Genomic DNA, 16,066 nt, shown 5'->3' on the forward strand with positions numbered 1-16,066 from the left:
TTCACATTGCTTATAACTCTTCACACAGTCCTTTACTGGCAAGCCAAACTCATGTAGTTGCTGCCTCACAGACTCCATATTTCTGTGTTTCAATTTCAAATGCCAGAAATACACGCAATCCTCATGTTTGCAATTCTCAGTATTTAAACCTTTAATCTCCTTGTTGCAGTCAACAAAGCATTCCTTTTCATCAATAACAGCATTTTCCTTTGCACAAAGTCCATTGTCTTTCTCACACTGATACAGTTCATCAGAATTAACACTGTCCTCAGTATAATCCACAATCTGGTCTGCAACGTTCTCCAAGTAGTAATGAGAACCTTCTGACAAAACTTCATATTCCCTTGCTTGAGAATCAAACAAATAGCAACCGTTCTCATTTATTGTCACTTGGAACTTAGCATTTGCTAGCCTTTTCACAGACAGTAAACAATGTTCAGATTTTTGCATATAAAGCACATTCTGTAATCTTAAGCCCATTACATTTCCACAGAGAGACTGGATAGAAACAGAAATTTGTCCTTTCTGGGTGCATATTTGTCTCTCCCCATTGGCCATTATGAATGTTTCAGCGCATGGTTCCAAATAATCAAAGGCTTCCATGATCCCACATGTATGGTTACTTGACCCTGAATCTAAAAGCAATTTTTGTACACGCTTTGGGTCATCTTTTATTGGTAAAATGTGAGTTGATTGATCTTTTAGCAAAAGCGTAGCGATCTGATCTGGTCTCTTGGGTTTGCTATAGCCTTGACTTCCTGTTGTGGCTGAATCTGGTCTTTGTCTAAAATTCGCGGGCTTTCCCCCCGGAGATGGGGGTTTTCCCCCTTTTGATTCCCTCTGCTTGCATTGATACGATTTATGGCCAAATTTTCGACAGGTGAAACATTGGAACTTTTTCTCATGCACATGCAATACCTGTATTCCATTAGACAGTTCATTTTCGCGTGCTCTGTCTGTTTCAAATTCTTTCAAGGCTGTGATCAGCTTATTAAGGGTTAAATCCTCTCTGGCTAGCAGGTTTCGCTTCTCTGCATTAAAGCGTGGGTGGAGACTGGCAATGAATATTGTTAAAAAATCTTCTGAGCTCACTTCCCCTCCTGCAAATTTCACCTCTGATTCCAAATCTTGCATATGCTTTAAATGTTGTAAGAGAGTTACATTTTCAGGCATCTTATATGAGAGTAGATTCGCCTTGAGGCTCATCCTCTGACCTCTGGATAAAACACCATACTTTTCATTGAGTGCTTTCATCATATCTTTCGTTGAATTACTATTTAAAATGATGGATGATTCTGTTGGTGATATTGCTCCCACCAGAAGGCACATCCCCTGGGCATCAGCTTTATCAAAGGCATTAAACTTATCTCTGTCAGTCTCATCTGGGGGATCTTCATTTAGTACGTGTTTAATCCCCAGTGCCTTAAATGCTAATTCGACAGATCTTTTCCATATTGGGAAGGATGACTGACTTATGTGGGGAATTATTACTGATTGGATCCCTTTCCCATTTACACTCACGGCTCCTGCGTTTGTGCTCGATGTTACTGGCGTGGCTGCCCGGTTCGCGTCCTCTCCCATTCTTGCAGCTTGTCGCTCTCCTCCTCCAGTTCACAGGCGTGAGGGTTGAGTTTTCCTGTCGTCCCCACAGACTCGGCTGCTCGGCTTCTTTACAGGAATTCCCTCAGGCGTCTGTAAGGTCCTTTGTATTCCTCAGTTCCCCGATGGGACACGATTCAAAAATCAAAAATTGTTCTGTGTGACTTTATATCAATAGCCAAGAATAAACCATCCACTCTGATACCACTTGTTAGGATCTGAAACTCACTTAATTAATCTGCTACCATTCAGGGCGATGAATCTTGGTTTTGGCTTATTGATAATAAAGGTTAATCACACACAAAAATACCACAGAGTCGTTTTCTTAATCAAATCAATTCTTTACTAACTAATCTCATGGATTAAACAATAAACATCCTACATCTCTAAGTTTCCTAGACTTGCTAAACTCCTTTAGCAGTTACTACGCTTACTCACGAGTAGCCATTCTCACAAGGAGAATGTGCTCCTCCATGCTTGCAGGTTGGTAACTTACAAGTAACTGAGCTACAGTTTCTCTTTCAAACAAAGGATATACCAAAGCAGTAAAATGCAGATTACTTTGCCTACGTGACCATATGACATGGAAGCAATGGCGATCTGCTCTTCCTGACCATTTGGCTAATTAACCCTTTGACTGTCTGACATGTAAGGAATCTCGCTATCTAAGACCCAACAAAACGCAAGGGGTGTCTGAGAGCAGACTGAGACATTAAAGCAAGAGCTAACAAAGGCCAAGTGACTAATTTTTACACGTTCATGCCTAAAGGGCTAAATATATGATATGCTGTTCTTGGATCTTGCCTCAAGTCTGGTAAAGCAAATATGATCTGGGAGTTCCCAGCTGAAATTTAGATTTTCTGACACATGGGGGCAGACTTGGATTATAACTGCAGTGCATGGAAAGAAGAGACTTAAACCTTCACCACTTTGCCTTTGCCCTGCTGGGGGCACTTTGCATGTAGTCATCAGTATAGAATTTCCCCCAGTGTGGAAAATCATGGCTACCCAGGGCCATTTTTGTTAGCAGAGTGAGATTTCATTTATGAAGAACCACACTTTGAGGTGTAGCCAATTAAAGAAAAATATTATTTAGGGAAGCTACTGTACTAGAGGGAGAGCTAAGCATTCTACCTAAATGGCTGGCAGGAAGTAAGAGAGAAGCAGAAAGCAATTTTGAGAGTTGCATTCTGGGGACACACAAACACCATTTAGTAGATTAAAGGGTGTCCCCCCATATCCTTAACAAACTAGCTTTCCTATTTGCTGCCCCTCCAGATAGGGTTGCCAGGTCCCTCTTCGCCACCAGCGGGAGATTTTTGGGGCAGAGCCTGAGGAAGGTGGGGTTTGGGGGATGGGAGGGACTTCAATGCCACAGAGTCCAATTGCCAAAGCAGCCATTTTCTTCAGGTGAACTGATCTCTATCGGCTGGAGATCAGTTGTAATAGCAGGAGATCTCCAGCCACTACCTGGAGGTTGGAGCAACCCAAGACAGCACTATAGTGCTGTCTTGGGTTGCTCCAATCATCCTTACAGCACTGAGCCTTTATATTTGCAGGGACTACCTGGAGGTTGGCAACCTTACCTGCAGATGATGCTTCTTTTGTTTGTACCACCATTGTATATTACAACAATTTCAAGTCAGGAAATGGTGTGTGTGGGGGAAGGCTTAATCCCCCTCTTCTCACTTGCCATGGTCCTGATCTGAATTGATCCCCCGCGTGCCTGAGAATACAAGTTCCAGGTGAGAACTCCCAAATCACATCTGCTTGGCAGGACCCAGGGCCAATTGAGGGATGGAACTAGGAAAAGTATATTGTGAACCTAGGTCCTAAAGAGGACAGTTGCATTGGGGATTGGTGCAAGGTGTAGACAGAGTTTACATATCTTCCCCGAACAAGTTATTCTGTAGATGCATAAAAACAGAGGAAGAGAGAGAAACAAAAATTTGAATCAGGGCTGATTCATGTATTACAAAGCCTACCCCTTTCTCTTCATCCTAGTTCAGTGGAGATTGAGTAGACAGTAGTGCATGTTTACATCCACCTGCCATCTGGACCTTCATGTGTTTGTTTCCTTTGTCATTCATTTCATGTCCTAAATTCCACACAAACTTTTTGAGAGTCAATTTTAGAAGCATTTTAGGCCCTTTTAGTTAGATGTCTGCCTTTTATCTTCTAAATGGTTCATGTTGTCTGTATAATGGAACACGCTTGAAATAGAGCTATTAAGAGCAATATGTTTCTTTGGGTGAAGTATACAAGTCCCTTTCTGTCTAACCATTCAAGTGACAGAGTAAGAGAACTGTATACTCTTTTTAATTTCTCCCCTCTGTTGAAGGCATTACCTCATTTGGCTCAAAATCAGCAAAAGAATTATGGAAGAAAATCAGTAACTGGATCTCCCCTGAGTGTGATTAAGGACAGTAGTTCATCTTCAAATATTAAAGGTAAAATACATTGGAATAGTAGTATCTTCTAACTAGAGAGCATACTCTGGTTTCACTTCAGATCGTATAACTAGAGAGCAAATAATTTTTCTTGTTGCTCAGGCACATAACTTTGGCTGACCAATGACAGAAACAATATGTTGGGTGTCAGAAACAGGCCTTGAATAATCAGTTCTTTAATATAGAGACACTAGGGCCTTTGTAATGACTTTCTGTTAGATTTGCTTGATACTGATTTAATCAATAATAAAAGCCGAATGTTAACTTCTCTACTGTCTGTTGTCAAGCCTGAAACAACTGCCTCGGTTGCAAAAAATTTAGTAATGTTACTGAGATGGGGATCTTTGAAGCTTGCCTAATATTTCAAGTTGCTGCTGTAGGGTTGCCAGGTCCCTCTTCACCACTGGCAGGAGATTTTTGGGGCGGAGCCTGAGGAGGGCGGGGTTTGGGGAGGGGAGGGACTTCAATGCCATAGAGTCCAATTGCCAAAGCGGCCATATTTCTCCAGGTGATCTGATCTCTATCGGCTGAAGATCAGTTGAATTAGCAGGAGATCTCCTGCTACTACCTGGGAGTTGGCAGCCCTATGCTGCTGTGATGTGGTTTAACTAGAGACTGGTCAATGATCATGATTATCATTGTTTATCATATCACAGTCTGGCTGGCTGGTTAGATTATTTTAATCCTTTAACCTTTTGTTTAATCCCAAAATATGGTATATTTTATATATTTCATTGTATTGTATACTCTGTAGGGGCCCTGGTTTGTTCATCAGGGATTTGTGTGATATGTTTTCGATCGTGAGAATCTGTATGAGCTGTCTTTTGTGCTATGTCTATTAAAGGTTATTGAATTGAATCAAAATATAGACACTAATTGTTTATAATGTATATATTAAATCTCCATAGGTGCACACTCTTCAGGTAGTTCAGAAGAGGCAGCTTTTTTAAATAACCAGAATGATGATGTTTTAAGCTCTGCATCCTGGAGTAATGAGGAAATACAGGTGTGTTTATACACAAATCTGAAGCAACAACTTTTATGCAGAAAAAAGCATGATAAAAAGCAGAGTCCAAAAAAGTCTCCTGGAGAAAAAGGGGAAACACAGTTTAACTTGTTTAAATTTTCAAATGAAAACAGTAGTATGATGTCTTTAAATATAGTTTGCTTTGTTGGCATAGTTAAAATATTTGTATCCTGCCTCTCCCCTATCCTCAAAGGTTCAAAGGGGCTACAAAAGTGTATCGGATTGTATTCATAACGGTGAAAAACCGTGAATTAAAAATACCTGTAACACTAACAGTACCACCTAACCCACCCTAAAAAATCAGAGTTCATCCTATACTACCTTCCATTTTTTTTCCAAGCATGTTTTAAGAAATTTCCCTTCGCTGTTCAATATTTCTGCAGGTGAAAGAAGATGTTAGCCTTAACAATGCTCACAGGTTGGTGAAGTCCTCTGAGCAAGTGTCCTGTGCAGCTAATTCCAGAAGAAATAGCATCACCCCCAGTGGTAGGAAAACACCTGCAGAAAGTTTTCCTATGTTTGAGAATGATGAAGCAAAGGTTTGGTTTCCTAATATTATGCATTTCCTTTTACCTCTCTGTTTCAGTAGAGTTTTCAGTCATTCAACCATGTGCTGAAATGATTTGCATTTCTATTAGCCAGTGCTTTTCTTACCTCTAAACCAGGCATGGTACTGAGAAAGAGGTTGACCCTTCCTATTTATGCCTTTTCCCAGATAAAGGTAAAGGTCCCCTGTGCAAGCACCGGGTCATTCCTGACCCATGGGGTGACGTCACATCCCGACGTTTACTAGGCAGACTTTGTTCACCAGTTTGCCAGTGCCTTCCCCAGTCATCTTCCCTTTACCCCCAGCAAGCTGGGTAGTCATTTTATCGACCTCGGAAGGATGGAAGGCTGAGTCAACCTTGAGCCGGCTACTTGCAACTGACTCCCGTCGGGATCGAACTCAGGTCGTGAGCAGAGCTTGGACTGCAGTACTGCAGCTTATCACTCTGCGCCACGGGGCTCTTTTCCCCAGTTAGACATCATTTATTTCATTTTCATTTATTTTGTATTTTTCATTTTTATGGCAAAACCACTAGAAACAGAGCACAGACATTTTTAAACATGTAAAAAAAATGTACCCTACCTTGTTCTAGAATAAACCATTTCATTCTTCCTCTCTCATTTATGTTTCGTAAGAGATGCCACTTTTTACCAAAAAGTATATGTAAATAAATTAACCCTTGGTTGTTAATATGTGTTTGTAGAATTCCTCTCCAAAGTCAATCCTGTCTAGAAAACCACCACTATATGTGGAAAGTAAGAAGGATGAGGATGTGAAAGAAAAAATAGAGTATCCAGATGGAAAGGTAAAATAATTTTAGACAAATATAAAAATGGAAAAGTCATAACTTGGATTATGTGGACATAAAGCACTGAGAATCAAAACACAGTCTGACTTCTTTATTGTGCTAAAGCAACCGTGGAGTCTCCTATCTTGATGAGGAAGGTGGGGTGGAAATAGGTGTACTTGTGTAGCCCTTTCTCTCATACTTTCCCCCTGGACTTAATCCTGGTTTTGAGCATTTACCACAAATGAGCCAGTTTTCCTGCCACTATCATACAACTACTAGGGCTTAGTAAATGCTTTTTAAAAAACACTAACAATTGAGCCCCAGAATATCAAATTCTGTTCTTGGTACACAGCTACAGAACATCTGCAGCGACCCAAGATCCAACAGGCTTTTTGGCATTAGAAGTAAATCTTATTCTGGGAGTCACTAACTGTATTTTATTTAACCATCATATCACTTGATAGATGACACTGCTAGTAAGGAAATATGCTGTTTTCATCAAAAGATGTTTGAAACCGCTGAACGAATTCATATCAGTAGGGTGTCATTTAGAAAAGGGGCTTTCCACATGGGTTTTTTCCCCAGTTCAATCAATTATTATTATACGGTCATAGACCATCAAATAAAACAGGATTGCAGAATTAGTTCATAAATAGTAGAGCACGTAGACAAAATATGGCTAAAATTACAATACTTAAAATGACAAAACATCACAAAAATCAGTCATAAATATTCCTAAAATTAATATAAAACTAGTCTGAAAGATTCTGGACAATAAAGATCCCATGTTTCCTTGGCTATTGCATAGATTTCGTGGGTTCCTCTCCCCACCCCCCATTCTGGCCCTGTGTGTGTGCCATCAAGACACAGCTGATTTATGGTGATCCCATAGACTTTCTGGCCTCATAATACATAGGTATATCTCCTGATTTCTGCATTCATATTTGTGTCTTCAGTTTTCACCTCTTCTCTCTCCCCCCCTCCGCCCCAGTTCTCTTGAAATCACTTTTGTGTGTGTGTGTGAAGTGCCTTCAAGTCGCAGCCGACCTGATCTTTTTTTCTGGAAACTGATTTTGAGCAACTAGTCCAATGATAGTCAGAAAGGTTATGACTCCTCTGCTTTCCCAAATCTTATATCACAAAATATCTGGCTGATCAGCCAGTTGCAAGAGGACTGACAGAATTTACTGAGATCTAGTTTTCAGACTTCAGAAGTAAGAAGTTCAAAGATATTGGTTATATGGAAGAAACAACATACTGACAGGCAGCTAGTTCCATCCATAATCACTTTCAGGACCAAAGCACAAGTTACGTGGTAGATGCTTCTATGGAAGGGAAGCTTCTTTTTAAAAAGGCATTAGCACTCAGATTCAGATTCAGATTGTTTATTCATAGCCAGATAAAATTACAGACAACAATTTACAGCCCGTCTTAATTCACTTAAAATATCAACCAGATTACCTCTACCGTTTGGACTAAGAGAATACTCTATGACGACGTATTTTCATTGCTGCTGTACAAAATTTTGCGACCTGAGAGGTAATAAAGGGGTTATCACCTTGTAGGAGCTTTTCAATCTTTTCTCTTTCCCTGTCGGGTCCCATTCTTGGTATATGGGGTATTGTATAAAAATTACAGTATAGAAGGACATGCTCAATAGTGCATCAGCACTCTGTAATATATGGTTAGCTCTGGGTAATTCTAATTCTGCATGCCTGATAACTGCAGTCCAAACTGGAGAGCCTACCATTCAGACACTGTCTTAGCAAGATGATGGGCTGGAGTTCTAGACAGCTGGTTTTGTGTGACACACTCCTCAGCTGCAGAAAATGTTCACCAGGATGTGTTCCCCATCTGCTCATTGAGAGGTCTTGGATGATTTCCCAGGAGCTCTCTGTGTGAAGTGAAGCTAACTTCTTTTGGAGCTGGCATGCATGCAATGGGACACGTTGTGTGAAAATAAAACATATGTCCCTGCCATATGGTTATTCATGAAAGCGCAATTTGGAGTCTTCCACAGAGAATTGGAAGCTTCCAGGGGAGATGCAGATTATGCTGACTTGTGGGATAGAATTTTTAATGTAATTTGTGCCAGTCACAGACCTTAAATCAGCATAAGTGAGTGGCAGCAGGGTGTCCCCTTGCTTGGAAGCTTTTAAAACACATCATGAGGCTGCTATTTGCACATCATTTGAAATCAATGATCCCCCCCCCCCTTAGGGCAGTAACTCCCCCTTTCTTGCCTACTGATCCCTATCCTGAAAAATATGTGCAGAAACAGACCGTGTATTATTGTACACAAACACAATCACCATAGTTTTGAACAGTGGCTTTGGCTCACACTGAGAATAGAATTCCACCCCCCCTTGAAAGGTCTGGAGGGCCTATCCTGCAAGCAAGTCTGCTTGCAAGCAGGCACTCTTTAAAATGGCAGTCTGGGGTACCTACCTGCAATCAAATTCAGTAATCCTGTGTTGATTGTTGTGCACCTGTATTGCAGATGGGCAAAGAGCAGCATAGGAATGAAGGGGGACAGTATAGGCATAATAAGGAGTAAGTAAAAAAAAGAATTGTGATTTAAGTCATATTTAAACCACTGTGGGGCTTCCCAGCCATGGCCGTCCCTCAGAAGGCAAACCCTTTGACCTTCATCCTGCTGGGTGCCCTAAGTCCCTGAGATTACCCTCTAGGGTCTCCTTCGTTACTGTCTTCCAGAACAAGTCCCAAAGGAAGGAGCAGTCTTGCTTTCTAATATCACGAGGGTTGCCAACCTCCAGGTACTAGCTAGAGATCTCCTGCTATTACAACTGATCTCCAGCTGATAGAAATCAACTCACCTGGAGAAAATGGCTGCTTTGGCAATTGGACTCTATGGCATGGAGGTCCCTTAGGATTGCCAGGTCCCTCTTTGCCACCGGCGGGAGGTTTTTGGGGCGGAGCCTGAGGAGGGTGGGGTTTGTGGAGGGGAGGGACTTCAATGCCATAGAGTCCAATTGCCAAAGCGGTCATTTTCTCCAGGTGAACTGATCTCTGTCGACTGGAGATCAGTTGTAATAGCAGGAGATTTCCAGCTAATACCTAGAGGTTGGCAACCCTACGGTCCCTCCCCTCTTCAAACTCCACCCTCCTCAGGCTCCGCCCCAAAAGCCTCCCACCAGCGGCAAAGAGAGACCTGGCAACCCTACATATCACAGTTTAGGTAGTGCGCCCACTCTAGGCATGATTGAATTTTGGAAGGCATTAGCCATTGGCAAGTTCAAGGCCCAAGAAAGCTTCTTGGTCCTGCTTTACCAGGAGGCCTTAGTAGCCTCTGTCCTCTCACTAGATCCTCACCACTCTCCACTGACTCTGCCCACTCCCAAGCGCTGTTTATATGTGTTGTAACTGCATCAATGTCACTTCTGGTCTTGGCAGCCTATTGGGTGTTACTTGCACTTTGTCAGAAAGTGTTAATTATTGTCCTCCATGGCTAGTGGCTGGCCACTCCATGTTGTGTCCATTCACAATGACAAACCTATATTTGTTTTAACTATTGTGATAATAAAAAGAATTCCTGGAATTGTGATTTGGCAAGGGTACTGAGAATTAGGCTTTAGAGACCCCTAGCTGTCTGCACACAGTTATTGTTTCCAGTCTTTCCTGTGGAGATGGAACAACTCTCAAACCTGTTTAAGCATAGTGCAGTAATGCCCTTCTAGAGCTAACCTAAAGCTGGTGTACTTGGATTTAAGCTGATTTAAAGTCCCTTCTTAAACACCTGCTTGTGGGACCTGTGTAAGAAATATTTTTAGTGGAACATGATGCACTGTGGTGATGCATTAATGCCTCTCCCTACATTCTGAGCACTTTACAGTGTTCATTAGTTACTTTAGAAGGAATGGAATTAGAATCTATTTCAATCCAATCTCTACAGTGTAGTTGGTTTGCAACTGCGGGCTGTGTATATGTGCATTTGAGTACGAGACAGAGAAGATATAGTCTTACACATTTGGTCTTCGTTTTAAAGGTGGAACAGCTGTTTGCTGATGGACGCAGAATTATGACTTTCCGCAATGGCACGAAAAAGGAGATAAGTGCTGATAAAAGGACCACTCTTCTTACTTTTTTCAATGGAGACATTAAGAAGACCCTGCCAGATCAGAGAGTGGTATGTGCATTTCTATTTAATTTTTGCTTTGCAGAGCGCTTTAAACAGCATTGGAACCAGAAACACCTGTCATTTTTGTAGCAAAGACAAGGAGAAAGTTGGCCTCATGTTGGCCTCCAGTTGGCCTGGAGAAGCAGGATGATGCGGCTTCACTGGTCAGCATTTGGGCCCCTGTGGGTGGGTGACGATCCCAACCCCTGACACTGGCCCTGCTTACACATTGCCCTGTTCCCACAAACATAGTCATTTTCACACCTGGCACTAAAAAGCTCATTTGAGCCACAATCACATTGTTTATGCTGTATGTGAATGTTGTTGAGATAGAAAAGAGAATAAATTGGAGGAAGGGAGAACAGCAAACTCCTTGAGGGCAGGGCAGGATAATATTGTGATAGCTGAGAAGTTATGCTCTTGTCAAAGCAGATTTTAGATTGACAGTGCTGACTGATAAACACATAACTATTTACCTCATGAGTGAGAAGTCAACAGCATGAAACACAGCTAGGCAACTGCATCCTGCATGTTCAATATTTTGATCCCGCAAACATATTTCAGAGGTTCTTATTTCCAGGTGGCAAGCAAAGGGGAAAGAACTGAAACATTTATTTGTGTCACAAATGTCATTGTAAGAAATACTGTGCCGTGACTTAATTTTTTAATGCAAGTTGCTTTTAAAAAAATGGTCAGCACTCAAGAAGGCTTCATCTTCCCCCCTCTGCAGATTTACTATTATGCAGATGCCCAGACGACTCACATCACTTATCCAAATGGCATGGAGATACTACAGTTTCCTAATCACCAGATTGGTATGTGATGCTGCAATGATCTTAAAAAATGATTCCCCCCCCCCAAAGTTATCACCTGGGATTTATATAGCCTAACAGATGCAGAATCTTATAAACTCCTCCCCCCCAGACAAGAACTGTATATATTTTCCTTTCCTTTATCCCTTAGTAGCTCCTTGATCCATTGATCTTGAGCAGCATATATCTAATGTTTGAGGGATATAAGGACTGAAATAAATCTGGCCACTGACAATGTAGCCTTGGGATCCCTGTCACTTAGTAAAAAAGGCACTATGTCAGACACTGAGACATTAGATTTATGTGTTAAAAGGGGAGAGATATAATGTGATAGAAGTTCCTCGTAAAAGCGGCATTCCAAGAGGGGTATATATTTTCAGCAGAACATAAGCAGCAAATAAAGGAATTTGCATGTCTCTATCCTTCTTTAGGGAGGAAAGGCAGCATGATGTAACCTGATCTTGTCAGATCTCTGAAGCTAAGTGAGGTTGGAACTTGGAAGGGAGACCGCCAAGGAAGGCTGTGCAGAGGAAGGCAATGGCAAACCACCTCTGCTTCAAACTTGCCTTGAAGGCCCCTTGCTGGGGTCAGCAGAAGGCAGATGTGACTTGATGGCACTTTACACACACAAACGTCCTTGTTTAAGACATTTTACACACTACATACTAACGCAGTGTCACACAGTGGATGAATCGGGTCCTTTGTTCAAATTTCCTAATTCTAAGTTAATTTGTATTTCTACTGAACTATACCATTAAAAAAATAATACATGTTTAGATCTTCAACGACATTGTATTTAGGAAAGCAGGTAACTAAAATATCGGACCTGAATTGGGGAGTTTATTGCTGCAATCCAGAATACACTTAGGGCTATTTCAAACATGCCAAAATTCCTTCATGGAAGGCACTTGCAGGTTGGAAATAATATGTAATCTGAGTGTTGGAAGAAATGGACTGTGCAGCGCTGCTTAATGTTAGCACAGGCTTTGAAGTCTCAGGGGAGGACAGTGATAGCTGTAGGGGTAGAGGGGGTTCTCTCTGACCTTTCCTTAGTCCACTCCTCCTGCTGTCCCTTAGTATAGGGGTAGTGTAGGGGTAGAGTTAGTATAGGGGTAGAGGGGGTTCTCTCTGACCTTTCCTTAGTCCACTCCTCCTGCTGTCCCTTTTTTACCCAGAATGCTACTCTCAGGGGTTCCTTCCTTCTGGTCATTTTCTCTCTCTCTCTCTGTGTCTCTCTCTCTTCACCATGAGGGCTGGACATGCTTTCTACAATCTCTCTCCATCCTAACTTTTTAAAAATATCTTATATCCCGCCCTCCCCAGCAAAGCCAGCCTCAGGGCAGCTCACACATCACTGATTTCAACAAAACAATCAAATTACCATAACATTGCAATAAAACCATGTTAAAACAACGCTTATAAGTAAAAACTGGCCCTGTAAGCATAATTAATAAAAGCATCAACAATACTTGTATTGGATGACACTCCCACTATAGCATAAAAGCCACAGCAGGGCCTGTGGGCAGTCAGGTCCTCCCACATAGTAATAAGTTCAGATGGGAGTTGGAGGGGTATGTGAATAAGGAGTGCAGCATTGATGGCGAAACCGTAGCTGGCCTCAACCATAGGCCTGGTGGAATAGCTCTGTCCTGCAGGCCCCGCAGAACTCCTTAAGGTCCCACCGGGTCCTAGTCTCATTAGAGAGACTATTCCACCAGACAGGAACCAGGGCAGAAAAGGCCCTGGCTCTGGTTGAGGCCAGCCAGACACTCTTTGGCCCGGGGATCACCAGGAGGTTGTTATTTGCAGAATGTAGTGTTCTTCAGGGGGCATACCAGGAGAGGCGGTCCTGCAGATACAAAGGTCCCAGACCGTATAAGGCTTTAAAGGTCAAAACCAGCACCTTGAATCTGATCCAATGTTCCAACTGAGCCAGTGCAGATGACGGAGCACTGGCTTAATGTGTGCCAGCAGCGGAGTCCCTGTAAGAAGCCTTCCTGCGGCATTCTGTACCAACTGGAGTTTTTGGATCAGTCTCAAGGGCAGCCCTACATAGAGTGAGTTACAGTAATCCAGCCTGGAGGTGACTGTCACATGGATCACTTAGGCAGAGTAAAGGCTTCTAGCTAGCTATCTTACCTAGTATGGAGTCCTCTCACAATAAAGAACATCTATTTCTTCTCTGAGTAACAAGCCTAAGTGTAAACTTATTCCTCAAACAGCCAGACTGTACAATTCTGCTGTGCCAAGACTGGAAAGGCATGGCCACCCATATTTCTGACACAATTTTCTTTTTCTCAGAAAAACACCATCCAGATGGTACCAAGGAAATTGTGTTTCCTGACCAGACTATTAAACGACTATATGATGGAGGTATTGAAGAAACTGTTTTCCCTGATGGCACAGTTGTCAAAGTAGAAAAGTAAGTAATGAAAGGAATATGAATCAAGCATCAGGGAAGGGGCACTATTTGACAAAAGAGTTGGTTTTGGCATACCTTATCAGTCACTAACACACCTTGATGGCCCTGGCTAGCAATCTCATCAGATCTTAAAAGCTAAGTATGGTCAACCCTGGTTAGTACTTGGATGGGAGATCAGCAAAGTAAATCCAGGGTTGCTATGCACAGGTAAGCGATGGCAAACCACCTCTGTTCATCCCTTCCCTTGAAAACTCTATGAGGTGGCCATAAGTCACCCACAGTTTGATGGCATGAGTCCCTGACCATGGCTAGTTTCATATTAATCTGGAAATGCCTCAATTTATCCACTCTTTTTGGTGGGCAATCTGTTGTGGTCAGTCCGCTGCATTCCATTATTTTATGTGCTGTTTTTCCACATATGTCCTATGGTGACCGTGACATGCTTATCCTGACTGGGCCAGAAAGTAGATTGCCAGTGTTTTCTATCAGTGCAGTCCATGAGTTTCGTATGTTATGTTGATTGTTGGTGCTGAGGGACAACAGATGTTAAACGGTCAATGTATTTCCTAGCTCGGCATTTGGGGTAACAAATTGTGAAAAAATTAAGCAGCAAATTCCTTTTTCTTTCTGGAATAACTCACAGATGACCTGAGACTAGCGTGGTGTAGTGGTTAAGAGCAGTGGTTTGGAGCGGTGGATCTGAAGAACAGGGTTTGATTCCCCATTCCTCCACATGAGCGGTGGACGCTAATCTGGTGAACTGGATTTGTTTCCCCCCTCCTACACATGAAGCCAGCTGGGTGACCTTGGGCTAGTCCCACTCTCTCAGCCTCACCTACCTCACAGGGTGTCAGTTGTGGGGAGGGGAAAAGAAGGTGATGGTAAGCCGGTTTGATTCTTCCTTAAGTGGTAGAGAAAGTCAGCATATAAAAACCAACTCTTCTTCTTTGCTGAAGCAGAGAAAAGCAACTGCTAAAGTCGGGCAATAATCTGTATTTGCCCTTACTGTGACAATGTTTGTGAATACCTGCTTCAGACTATACATTGTTCTTATAGGTTCGAAGGGCCATTTTCAAGCATTCAAATCTAAGCACTGCCAAAGTCAGGACAGTGTGCTTCTCCATGAACAAGTGGGCTGTTCTAACGCCATGGCTCTTATATGTAAAGTACTTGCTGCTGGGAACTTTGTCAGCATGAATGAAGCACCTCTGGCCTTGAGTTCTTTGAGGCTTGGTTTATTTATTCCTTTACAGGAATGGAGCTAAAACCATCTTGTTCAGTAATGGACAAAAGGAGATTCAGACTGCAGAATTCAAGAGAAGAGAGTACACTGATGGCACTATAAAGACCGTGTATGCTAATGGCCGTCAGGAAACCAAGTATTCTTCTGGACGGGTTCGAATAAAAGATTCGAGAAGAGGGGGGGGACTCATCCTTGATCAAAAGTGACCCATTTCATCTTCTGAGAGTTGTTCTTTGTGCATGTGTATACATCATTCAAAGTAGTTCCTATCTGAGACGTCCTGTTATTACACTGTGGATGACCACATTTTAAATGCTTGTTTTCTTTCTCTGATTTTCTGTTCCCCCTGCAACAAAATGGTGAATCAGATCATAGAATCATAGAGTTGGAAGGGACCACTAGGGTCATCTAGTCCAACCCCCTGCACAATGCAGGAAATTAACAACGACCTCCCCCCACATCCCCAGTGACCCCAACCCTCCCTCCACCATGCAGGATCCCACAATCAAAGCACTCCCGATAGATGGGAATCTAGCCTCTGCTTAAAGACCTCCAAAGATGGGGACTTTTGCATGTTTGCAATGAAAAGAAATACAGAAAGACAAATATACTGTTTTCTGTTTACTGTGTGGAAGAGCAATGGACTGAACAGTGTGTGTGTGTAAAGTGCCTTCAAGTCGCAGCCGACTTATGGTGACCCCTTTTGGGGTTTTCATGGCAAGAGACTAACAGAGGTGGTTTGCCAGTGCCTTCCTCTGCACAGCAACCCTGGTATTCCTTGGTGGTCTCCCATCCAAATACTAACCAGGGCTGACCCTGCTTAGCTTCTGAGATCTGATGAGATCAGGCTAGCCTGGGCCAGGTTGATGCAGAAAATCAAGGAGGCCCATTTACACTGTAATATTTTTCTGAAGTCTTGGAATTCTCTGCTTTTGTAGGTGGGTATCCAAACCCCTCCAGCAAGGGATTCATGATCTCAGTGTGCATATATTGTCTTATAACAACAGATGGGAATTTTATTTCTTTAGAGATATTAAA

The 16,066-nt window shown here is 42.4% G+C and overlaps 1 protein-coding gene across 1 annotated transcript in view; it reads left to right on the plus strand.

Moving 5' to 3' along the window:
• The window catches only part of LOC130481007 (centromere protein J-like), a 36,863-nt gene extending 21,629 nt beyond the window's left edge, over nucleotides 1–15,234 (plus strand). The window contains exons 12-16 of the mRNA XM_056853645.1: nucleotides 6,327–6,428; nucleotides 10,420–10,560; nucleotides 11,282–11,366; nucleotides 13,665–13,785; nucleotides 15,039–15,234. Of these exons, the coding sequence (XP_056709623.1) occupies nucleotides 6,327–6,428; nucleotides 10,420–10,560; nucleotides 11,282–11,366; nucleotides 13,665–13,785; nucleotides 15,039–15,234 (645 nt within the window). The remainder of the gene's footprint in view (nucleotides 1–6,326; nucleotides 6,429–10,419; nucleotides 10,561–11,281; nucleotides 11,367–13,664; nucleotides 13,786–15,038) is intronic.
• Nucleotides 15,235–16,066: the final 832 nt, after the last annotated feature.

The sequence above is a fragment of the Euleptes europaea genome, chromosome 7 (genome assembly GCF_029931775.1).
Source record: "Euleptes europaea isolate rEulEur1 chromosome 7, rEulEur1.hap1, whole genome shotgun sequence".
Lineage (NCBI taxonomy): Eukaryota > Metazoa > Chordata > Lepidosauria > Squamata > Sphaerodactylidae > Euleptes > Euleptes europaea.